At 39.9% G+C, this 12,083-nt stretch overlaps 1 protein-coding gene across 3 annotated transcripts in view; it reads left to right on the forward strand.

Annotated features, from left to right (window-relative positions):
- creb5b (cAMP responsive element binding protein 5b) overlaps positions 1 to 12,083 on the forward strand; it is a 41,822-nt gene that overhangs the window by 5,069 nt on the left and 24,670 nt on the right. Inside the window, exons 1-5 of one of the 3 annotated variants that reach the window (XM_038711665.1) lie at positions 1,271 to 1,389; positions 7,041 to 7,118; positions 7,490 to 7,583; positions 9,283 to 9,404; positions 10,912 to 11,069. In XM_038711665.1, coding sequence (XP_038567593.1) covers positions 7,065 to 7,118; positions 7,490 to 7,583; positions 9,283 to 9,404; positions 10,912 to 11,069 — 428 coding nt within the window. In that variant the 5' untranslated portion in view covers positions 1,271 to 1,389; positions 7,041 to 7,064. Of the gene's footprint in view, positions 1 to 1,270; positions 1,444 to 7,040; positions 7,119 to 7,489; positions 7,584 to 9,282; positions 9,405 to 10,911; positions 11,070 to 12,083 lie in introns of those variants that run through there. The other 2 variants (XM_038711664.1, XM_038711666.1) reach the window with 2 other exon arrangements.

Genomic DNA, 12,083 nt, shown 5'->3' on the forward strand with positions numbered 1-12,083 from the left:
GCATTTCAGAAAAGGCAGGTGTTGTTGTGTTTCGCACATTCAGTTCATTTGCAAGTGAAGTTTGGAATGATGCATAAATACGTTCTGCCAGGTTATGGACCTTTTGTGAAAAATACATTTTGTCAAATATAAAAAAAAGGTATAAATAAGTTTGACTTTCAGAAAAGAAGCCAGTAGTAAAGAAAACAACCTGTTCGGGCCCTGACAGAGAAGTTTAATAGTAATATGTTTCGATGCTTTTAAATATAAAAACTGTCACCAAGGCCATGGACAAAGTTGACAACTGCCTAGGGCCCCAGAATTTAAGGGGCCCCAAAAGCTCCAGGCTTACTGGTTTGTGCTAGATATAGTTAAAGGGATTAACTGAATGATAGGTGGATCCTGATATATTTTCTAATATGAGGCCCTGTCAGGTAGTATTCCAGTTTGAAAAACAAACCTGTACACATTTCACATAGGGTAGGAGGAATGGCGAGGGGGAGGTTAATAGTGGCCCAGTAGCTCGTCCCTCCACCTCTCCCCCTCGGGGCTACAGATCCGGTTAATGCAGCCACTACTGTCACTGCATAACTGACACACAGGTGTCATCATAGCTTAATATAACTCCCTCACAACATGAACACCCAAGTTTAATTGAACAAAACTTTTTTTTCCTTTGCATCTAATTCATCCAAAAGGGCCGTCCAAAGACGTTTTCACATGTCACATAGGAAAAGCTCAGGTGTAAATAATAAAATGGCTTAATTCCATTTAGCTGCTTCACTTCCAGGGTCCCAGTATGCTGGCTTGGTGGCACACTCACTGGGGCCATGTTAATAGTATCATCTGTGCTTTTACTACTATGACAAATCAAATGTGTGCTGTAAAAAGGCATAGAGGTACATTTGTTTGCTGAATGGCTTCTTTATTTATTATTAAAGTGAAAAGCATTATAGCAGTGCATTATATTATTGCTATTGTAATGTTTCCAGTAGCCTATGCTACTTCAAGTTTGGTACAGTATGTTAAGTCCTACTATTCTTTCAAGTGATGAAATGTGTGATTGATCTAACCATTTCACACCTGTTAATGAGGTCAAGCTATCAGTTATGAGATTCGGCACAGTGCGCGTATTTGCATGCCTGACTGGTCAGTACTGGACATCCAGCTTTGCACCACACCCACTCCAGGTCTAGCAGTGTCCATCCTTGCCTCTGGGCGTGCATTTTGCAAACCCCGCCCCGCTCGCGCCTCCTCCAAGCGGACCGCAATGATTTAGAAGTTCAGGAATCCCACGTGACGTCACCCAGGGGTGACGTTATGCTTCTCTAAATAGATCGTATTGTAATCTTTTCTCAGTCCAACGTGGTTTCTTCTGAGAGACTGCTTCACATTTTCTACACTTGTTTGGTGAGTTGAAAACCTTCTACCACCATGCAGGGGACCATGCACGCGCCTCTGCAGGTTTGTTGTGTTAGTTAAAAGCGATCCTTGATACTTTTTCTCCTCCTTTTTTTTTTTTCATGCAACAGCTTGTTTTGTTGTTCGCTTCAGCAGTCTTGGTCAAGATGTATTGTTGTTTTTGTATTGTTGTTTTCACCTAATTTATGCGTGCAACTAAAACGTCATGTTAGTTTTGTTAGAGTAAGCGCATTGTCATCTCACTTCGGTGTCGGTGCGACGGCCTATCTGTTGACTGTTGTTGAAGTTGAACGCGGAGTCAAGTGCCGCTGCTGCTGCTCGGTCTGTCTGTCTGTCAGGTAGCAGCGGAGACAAGTCTGCAGGAATTCATCTCAAGCCCGACTGAAAACTACACAAGGGGATATTGCAAAGGAGGATTTTAATTGCACTTCAAACCAATCTGGCACATGTTCGGGTTTTCTAGTAGTTCTAAAGCCCCAAAGCTGGACCCCTGCATCATTGTCATGCCTGTCCCGTCTCGGGATACGCAAAGCCGGTGTTTGTCCCGGACTCTCTGCGCGCTGCGGTTCACCAGTGATCGTCTGGAAATTGATATCTCTGCGGTTTTGCAGTCATGCCAGTTAAAATGAAAACCGTGATGCTCCTGTTCCCATGAAATTTACGTTCCTTTTTCTCTTGAACAGCGACGTGACCAACATTACGTCATTCTGCAGGCCAGTCGATATTTGATTAACCGCTGAGATGTTGAGGGTTACTTTCAGGAAGGTTGTGCTGACGAGGCGCGCTTTGTGGCTGTAGGCCTGGGGCTTGAAAAAAAAGAAAGAAAGAAAGGTGTTTTAATCATTTGATTACTCTCCGCTGTCATTAGGGTATGTTTATGTGACAACACTAACTACTCGTTTCTCATGCACGCTGCTTTAGATCGATGGGTTGGCTTTCATTCTTACTGTGTCCCTTTTATTTGGCTGCAGTGTTAATGACACCTGATACGAAGGCATTCAAGTTTGATGATGACATTTGTAATTCTGACAATTTGACTGTGATGTTTATGCTTTTGTGAAGAGGCCTCTATTTTACACCAACGGAATAAAGTTACATTTTATGACAGCAAAAGTTTGAGAAAAAGTTTGGAAGATGAAATGTATTTTCCACTGGTTGTTGCAAGACGCCTCAGCAAAAAATCTATTATGTTTTGATATTTATGACATAAAAATTACCTTAGAAATAATAACTAAATGTTTAAAAATAAATCTTAATTTGTGACTAGCAAAATGGTCAAGGAAAATAGATAATACACATCAAAATATGAATATTTACATAAATAAATACAAAACAGCAAAGACACTGGCTCTATAATCCTGCTGGATAACTTGTGTTATTTAGTAACCTTGATTTGGATCTAATTCTTCCCATATTTTACACAATGCTGGGCTTGATTGCAGTCCAGCGGCTCATTGCAGCAATGAAATGTGACTTTTATTTGTTGATGCTTGTTGCATGTGCTCAAGGTGAAACATTCTTCTGGTAATGATTGTAACAATGTAGGAAGGGTCAAATAACAGAAATCATAACACCAAGCACACACAGTGCAATCAAAAGTTTGGCCACAGAAGTTTCATTTCACCTAAAAAAAAACTGTTGCACATATTGTATTATTTTGCCTTGTTACATTTTTACTACAAATATATTCTGAGACTTTTCTTCTCTATTCCAGTAATCGTATTAAACTTTTTGTGAGTAAGAATAATGTGAGTGGTATTAGTGGTAGTTCTCTGAGGGGGCATTGTCTGTTATGAGTTTACATGTTGTGGAAGAGACCAGTAATTGATAGGTCGTGAGGTTTACATCACAGCAGTTTATTTGACTTGATTTCGCTTCAAGAGCAGAAGTTCAGGGCAGTTATTGTCTAAGAAGGCCATGTCTCCTGCCTCAGGGAATCGCCGTGATCCTACCTCGAACTTGTGCTGTCACAGGCCCAGTCTATGGGGAGCTGGAGATTTGAATTGCTGCACATGCTTGTGCTTGCTTTAACCCCATATGCCTTTGCACCTCAACCCCTCTTTCCCTCACCATATTGTTTAAATTCTAATGTGCGGTCTACCTGGAGAATTCCTCCCCAGCTCCTATTGAAATCGAACCCCGGACCCTAATCCTTCCCCTCGCATACATCAGGATATGGTTAATGTAAAGTGTAACCAAATTTCCTCTTCTAAACTAAAACATCTATATAAAATGAGAGCTAAGAGCCCATTCCAAGGAATAGGGCCTTGAGAACTGATCATTTGAAGTGTGAAAGCTATTGGATACTGAGGCAAGAATTAATGCTTAAACATTTTACATTACTGGCAAATGTGATTACATCCCATTTTAGAAAAGGAAGAAACATTTTAGCATCTGTTTGACGGTCATGAATACTCTTTTTCTCTTATTTTTTATTAGTGCCTTCTGGGGATTTGTTGTAAAGTTTTACATTTAAATGTAGTAATTCATAGTTTTTCAGGTGTTCAGGAAGAAAGCCTGAAAGAATTGTACAAACTGGTGAAATTTTGGCAGTATTGGAGATAGAAATTTGGCCTAAAATGTTGATCATGTGAATAATCAGCGACAGGCTTTTTGAAGAGCTGGTTCTGCAGCGCTACTTTCCATCATCATCTAGTGTAGGTTCATGGTTAGGATCAGCGGTGTTAGTCACGTTTGTTGTGTCAAAGGAAACCAGGTGAGTTTTTAGGGGCCCTGTAGAAGAGACAGAGTAAACTGGTGACAGAAAGAGAGACCAGGGCTCATTGCTCTCTGACAGAGAGACCCTGTCCAGACCCTGTTCTGCAGGCTCGGTCATGAAGTACAACTTGTTAGGAAAACAGAACTGCTTAGCATAACACAATATTTGAGTGTTTTGACTGTGCTTGAGGAAATAGTCTGTACCCATGAAAACGACACACATGTACATGGTGTATGAAGGTATTCACGCTCGACACGTGACGTGTGGCACTCACTTGAATTTTGGATGCGTTTTAGTTGTCGTGAATTGATGACGGCGGCAGGTAAAAGAGTAATAAACTGTGTTGTATTTGTGCGATAAATGAGAACTGTTGGGTGCAGTTTTGCTGCAATAAATACTGTAGCTGTTGTAGTCATTATCAAGAGCACACATTATGAACAAACCACACACCTAATGCTAATGAATAAATTATTAGTCTCTTAACAGACCCCTTTGAACAGTTTTTTAATGGGATTGGAATAGTGCTGTGTGAGGGGGACAGAAGAAAACAACAGAATAAATGTTGTGGCATTGTTTAGTGTTTATTCTTTATCCCCAATTTTCTTCATTTAGCTTCACAAGTGTGGTGTCACTATAGAGATGCACTGTTTTTGCACACCTACCAAATTTCCTAATTCATCTAGGCACCATTCAGATCGTTTGTAAAGTCTTAATTCCCTTATTAGAGAACAAAATGAGTATCCATAACTCTAGGCACCCTGGAATCTTATGCGCTGTCTGTGGGGCTTTGGTTCAAACCTCACAGGGACCAACTGTGGCCTTCCTGTATGGAGTTTCAAATCATCATTCCCTGTTTGCATGTCCCATAACAAAAGACCTGCATGTTCAGTGTTACAAATCTCACTGCTATTGATCAAGGCACTGACTCGAAGCTAAAAATGGTCCCTGGGTGCTGTGCTGTGGCTGTTCCTAGGAGGATTAATAAAGACTAATTTAACTCTTATTGTACTCACTTAACACCTATTAAAACATCTCTCAGAAAGTGCTGGGCATCTGTAGTACTGGCATGTGGTGACTGCTCAGAGGTTGTCAGTGATGAGGACAGTTTACACGGCATTGTACTGGACCTTGAAATAAGAAATACACTGTGACACACTAGCTAGCATTCACCAAATTTGATGTTTGAGTCCAAAGAATACTCAAATAATTAATTTGCTGAGTGTGATCATTATTTTCTACAAAACCCTTTTCAGTTTAAATAAATAAGCTAAACTTGCATCTTACTTTAATGATGTATTAGCTCAAACATCCTAACGATAACTGTTTAAATACAATGCAGCATACATTTATTGAAATCACTGATTAAAGAATAAGTGAGATAAGAATCTGACTAAGCTTTCGGTGCTTTGGTACCTGAAAGCTTTAATACGCTTTACAGACGCAATGCAGGCTCTATTTAAAAAGTATCTGGGTTCTATAGCAGCTATATTTGCTGCCTTGTTGTCTTTTTCTTTAAGAATTATGTAAATGTATTTCTACTTTTTCGGCCTACAATAATAGAATTATTGCCATAGGTAGGGACATGTATGTAAGCTGTTGTAAAACTTTATGGTTTAAATATTTAAATGTGAGTCAGGCATCTTATGCGCATCAAGTGCAATGATTGATTAAAGTGCATATCAGCGCCTTTAAATGGCATGTCATTGCTCTTGGTTTGATCTTGAGAAGCTGTTAAAATGCACCATCTATTATCTGTGATTTCTTTTCCCCTGACATCCTGTGATAAATATTGTCAGGCTGTTTTCAATATATTGTTAACCAGAATGCACCTTCCTCGTTGTTGTGCATGATTTAGTTTCTGTAAGTAAACAGAGGGACAGCATAATATTTACAGAATTTGTAGGCCCTTCATTTTTATGTGTCTCTGGTTTCAATTGATATTTTTCCAGCAGAGCACGATTCGAGGCGCTCCTCTTTTCTAGGGAAGTTTCACTCTAAATTATTAAAGCATTTAAAACCCTAACCGAAGCCATTGCACATTTGACATGATGCATGGCTATGGCTGTAGTGTACTAAGCGATTACTTACAAAGCACATATTTGACAGTAGCTGCAGGTAAAGAAATATATTGTCCTCTATTTGTAAGCTTTAAAACTAACTCACGTTTTTAAAGTTGTTTTTTAGAACAAATAATGTGCCTGTCCCTAATGCAGTGCTGCTTTGCCCAATACTTCCCTTTCTTGTTCTCACTATATATAAATATATATTCTACTATGTATAACAACTGAATAACTTAATTATTACTGAAATACTTTTGAAAAAGGTATTCAATGAGATTTAAGTGCCTTATATTTACAGTTCAATTTGTCTCAATGTATAGGTAAATTAGTGAAGAGGCATTTTTCACATGTATTTGTCAGACCAACAGCTATATGTGCTAGACCAGATTCTGTCACTTTGTGGTAAGAATACACATTTGAAGGAGTTGGTTTCAGCATGATGTTGGAGTGTGACTAGAAATTTCCAACATGGTTGATCATGTCATTGTTCCCATCCAAATTTGAGCTGAAACATGTCAAAATCCAAACATTGAGTTTAACAGTAATTGCATGTTGTATGAGTGCTATAACAATACATCAATTTTTGGTCATGAATGGATATATGTCTAAGTAAGTATTTAAATGCATACATTAGTTTTTCCTGAACTCATTAAATCAAGTGTCCAGTCCTTGAAAACTCTGTATTAGGTTAGTGAGAAAACTGTATGTTTATTACTGAAAATAACCACATAACTGTTTTAGGTGCAATGGTAGTTTTATGTCAGCGGTTAAACAATGAGTGTATTTTTCCTCTTGGATGCAGGCGGGGAAACTCAAACCACTGACTTCCTGTCACCTGTTTTTTTTTTTTTTTTTTGTAGTTTTATGAGAAGGTGGCCAGAGTGATGAACTCAGACCAGGAAAGGCCGTTCATGTGCAACGCTCCTGGCTGTTCTCAGGTGAGTGTGTCGAGACAAAGCAAGACAGGGTGTACATGTGCTTGTGTGTGTGTGTGTCTGTGTATATTTCTCCTTGTAATATGAAGAGGTGTACATTGAGGGGGGCTGAGGAGTATATTACTGCGCCATACATAAGGGAGAAACAGCATGGAACTGAGTGAAACATAAACCGTAAATAACGCTGCAGGTGTAAAAATACTAAGTCAACACCAGGGTTTATGTTCTTTTAGGATGTGCTCTTTAAATGGAGTATAACAGTGAATGTTATTTTGATTTAAAAGTTGCAGTGCGTATTTGTTTTAAAATCGGTGAACATTTATATGTCTTTGTACATACAATTTTTACAATCCTGCTTTAAAAACATTCACCAGCGATTTCCCACGGAGGACCATCTGATGATACATCGACACAAACATGAGATGACCCTTAAGTTCCCCTCCATAAAGAACGACAACATGTTATCAGGTGAGTTACGACAGTGCAGACTCACACACTACCTCGGCACAGTTCATGTGGAACTTGTAGTTCATTTTCAGGTGTGTGCCTTGGTGACTCATGCTCAGACACACTTGTCTATCATCAGAAAACTTCATGGCATGCCCATACGAGTTGTTTACAGTCATGTAAATCATATGACACACGTTACATTGCAGCTCAGCTCTATTCAGTGGATACCACTGACACACATCTCAGGAGAAGAGAGATGCTGACATATGACTGGAGAAATCTGAATTTTAAGCTAAATCCCTCTTGTCTGTTACTTTGTGTGATTTGCATTTTGGTGTCATTAGTAATGATCTTACTATAGAGTGGCAGTGGGAGATGGTTTCCAATGGTTTTATGGATGGTGGGGTGCGTAAGCCCCAGGTGACATACTAATTAGCACAAAAATCTACTGTTCAAAAACATGAAATCATAGAATGTGCACTGCATGTGTGAGTGTCAACCCAAGGCCGATCCATACGTATAGATGTCCATTCCTAGAAATGGCCAGGCCACACTAGACAACAGTGTGAACTGCTCTAGCCACGCTGCCGAGATTGTGTCTTCTTTATTATTTACACTCAGTGGACGGCGGGATCAGATTTTCTAGGCCGGGTGTTCTTATCGCCTGCTGTCTGAGCTCTGACCATTTCTCTTATTGAGACCTTGAACTTAAGATGAAACAGACATGGCTTGTAAAAAATGATCCACTCTTAGTACTATAATTGTTGAGCTAAAGTTAACCTCCTGCTCCATTTGCTAATCTTATCATTGACTCCTAGGTGTTATCCTCAACTAAAAATTGACATTACTCACTTTTTTATTAATAAAGCTTGTCACATTCTCAACCAAAATTGAAAAAAACGTATTTGTATTTGAGGTACACAGGTCATGATGAAAGTTTGAGTCAATCCCCAGTCTAGCCAGAATGGATAAACAGCCTACGAAGTATGCTTTTAGCCTTTGAAACAAGACTGATCCTAAAATCACCTTCAACTGTCTGAAACCTGATCTTTGTGCACCCCCCAACATCAAGTTGAATACCGCGGCTTGACTGAGCTCTACAAATGAGACCCCCACTCAGTAGGTGGGATCTGTACTTTATCAGCTGAAATGGGCCTGTCAAGCGTAGGATCTCTCTCTCACTAACAGAATAGAAGTTATGTTTTCTCAAAATCATTGCAAATATGTAACAACAATGTAAATTATTACACTTTAGTCTTAAGGTAGATCTCCATTGGCTTTTGTGAAGTGTTTTCCTTGTCAAACAGTGGATAAACGGTAAAAATTATACTATGAAATAAAAACAAACGGTCAAATCTGGTGAAATCAGTACAAACACGTATCTTTGCTTAAAATATACTGTACTTCTTGCTAATTTGGTTTTTGTTATGTACTGTTGTGTATCATTTTGTATCATGGGTCCTGTTTGTTTGTTGCTGTTCTGTCATTGTATGTATGTTTCAATTGTGACCTGCCAAGGAGCTGATAATGAAAATTAGCTTTAAGCTAACTGCGGTGTTAATTATTGCACATGGTCCCTTTATAAATAAATTAAAAGGATAAAATAGAATTAAAAATAATGGAAAATTCCCCAAACATGATGCTGTACTGTATGCACAGCCACTATTAACAATAGATTTCAAAGCTAAAACTTGAAAAACATTTGCTTGATTTCCAGACCAGACGCCCACACCAACACGCTTCTTGAAGAACTGTGAGGAGGTGGGATTGTTCAGTGAACTGGACTGCTCCATTGAGCAGGAGTTTTGCAAGGCCCAGGAAGAAGAGGACAATAAACAGGTACTGCAGGGTAGAGAGCAAAGCCTAAGGCTGAAAAAAACCTAGGTGAACCAAATTCCATAGCCACCCACAGTGGGTAGGTCAGGTGGTTATGAACTGTTATCTGGCGCTATCATTAGTCACGTCATTAACAGCAGCTCACACATGTTAGGTGTTACACACATTAATAGAAACAAAACACCTCATGAAATCACACTTTGGTCACTTGTCAAAAAGCTGATAACCATAGATATTGTGTACTGAAGTCATAAGTTTCTTATGCAGCTTTTGTTGTGTCCCGGAAGCCATGCTCCCCAGTCCCTATTAGTCTTGTTGACAGTGACAGACAGGGCTCAGGTGGAGATTTGTCACCCACCAAAGGTAAGGAGAAATGAGATCTGGTTCTCCACCTGTAACTTCAAAAGCTCTCAAGCCATCTCTCAGGGAGGGAGTCCTATTTCTTCCCAGATGTAAAGACAGACCCCTGAGACAACTTTTGTGGCAGCAATAAAAGACCTGGCCAGACATTGTCACATGTGAGCACAGACGCAAAGCTTTGGCATTTGACAAAATACGTGGTCATTTATGCATTGTAGATCTCTCCTGAGATACCTTTACCTGCAACATGGGTACTAGTCAAATCACCACAAGACAGACTGCTTATCTAATGTCTAGAAAGATGTGCAGTTCACACTGTAGCTAAGCTGTCGTCTGGGTGGTTTGGCTCTGGAGCTCGTCTGTGCTCAGGTCATCCTCGTCTAGCCTCTGCAGCCTGTGTGGTTTATGATGGGAGGCTCTGCTAAGTCAGCAGGAGGCGAGTCAGAGCAAGACTCTCTGGGAGAGTGCATAGCACAATAAGCAGAGATAAAGAGTGAAAGCTTAAAACTTCAGGAAAACAGCAATCAGCCAATATGAAAATAAAATATCCCATATTCATTTACAGACACTCTAATATGAGCTGAAGAATGAGTGATTTAGTTTATTAATAAACCTTTAATTTCCTCAATAATTACATGTTATTTTTGGGTCACTACTTGTTGTCAGGTGAAGTATTTTTAAGTGTTGTGAATGTCTGTATCCTCCCATTTAATCATTACCAGTGGCTGTTTCACATTTGACTCAATGCAAATTACTTCAACTTCCTGTTTGTTTTATGGCACTATATGTGAGTTGAGCTTGGAGATATATTGTTACTTACAGTCGAGGGTATTTTGGAATGTATATGCTGTTACAATATTTGTATAAATAGGTAGGTAAAACAAACAAACTGTCCTAATAGGCAAATAACAATAAGGCAACGTCTTCATTAGACTCTCAATGTTTCCCTGAGTCAACTCAGAAAAAGCCCGGAGATTATAGTTTAGTTCCTCATTACCGATTCAAGCTGGGTGAATGGAGCCCAAGGCCAAACCGTTGTAATTGTTTGAGTTGTGCTGAAAATACATCTTGCCTGGAAGGAGGTTACACTCTTGACAGATTCTTAACCTTGAATGTCCCGCTTGCTTTTCTCTCCCCTTTCCCGCTGCAGAATATCTCACTGCACGGCCAGGCAGGCCAAGGCCAGCACCAGCATTCCCACTCACGGATGGGCAACCATGATACCAGCATAGTGATCCAGCAGGCCTTGCCCTCTCCTCAGTCTAGCTCCGTCATCACTCAGGCTCCATCCACCAACAGACAGATAGGGTGAGTAGGCAGAGTATTTTTATTAGACTTTGAACAGAAAGAGAGGGAAAAATATTTAGTGTAGTAGAGGCACTGTTAAGAGAACGACAAATTATCTGACGTTCTGTGGTCAGGGTGTATCCTCTCACCTCAAGTGCGCCTACATTACAGCAACAGCCTTAGGCTCGGCCTGGTCCCTTTGTGTCCTTGCTGAGTGTCATCCGTCCATAGTCTCTGAGGTAATGTTTTGTTACATTTGGAGCAGTGTGTGTGGGGCCGGCGATTCATGTTTTGCTGTTCATTCAGTATTGTCCCACAGCACTGCATGCCAAAAAGGGTCCCACAGGACAAGATGAGGTCATTGTTGAAGCCTCAGTCGCGACTGCTTTTACAACGGTTTAGCATTTCATGCTCTAAAATAGTTCCTTTCACTGTATGGGAATGTCAGGCACAACCTTATAGCTCTGTTTCTCTGATAAATGTGCACTGCCATGCTACAGGTGTTTAATAACAACACATATAGACAATATATTAACAACAATCTGTGTGGAGTGTTGCTTCATTATTTAAATGCAGTGTTTAGTGGACAAGGAATAGTTGATAGAGTTTAAAGCATTTTTAATCGTCAGACCCTGTGTTCATTTTTAAACTCTACTAACTGTGATGGGGCTACCATCTCTTTGAGGGTAATGTCTTTCCCTCTACTGACATACTGTCTTTATATATCAATAACATAATAATTACTACACACAAACATTTATACACACTTTCTTCCTTATGAAGACACTCCACTGACCTCATTCATTCCCTGTCCCTTAACCCCAACCAACTTCAGACTTGTGCCAAGGCTTTGTTACTGTAAACCAGACCTGTGGCAAGCAAGTTAGACATTGAGATGGCTCAGTGTTAGGCCTGTGCTATGTTGAGGTTGCCCTGTGTAGATTTGTAGCTTGAGGAGCTAGTGAATATTGGATGGGAGGCCCATCACTAAGCCTGACTGACACCCCGTCAGGCTCTTTGTCGAGGACAGGGTTG

This window comes from Micropterus salmoides, unplaced genomic scaffold, assembly GCF_014851395.1.
Source record: "Micropterus salmoides isolate LMB-PRFRI ecotype aquatic unplaced genomic scaffold, ASM1485139v1 Ms_hic_scaffold_11, whole genome shotgun sequence".
NCBI classification, from domain to species: Eukaryota; Metazoa; Chordata; class Actinopteri; order Centrarchiformes; family Centrarchidae; genus Micropterus; species Micropterus salmoides.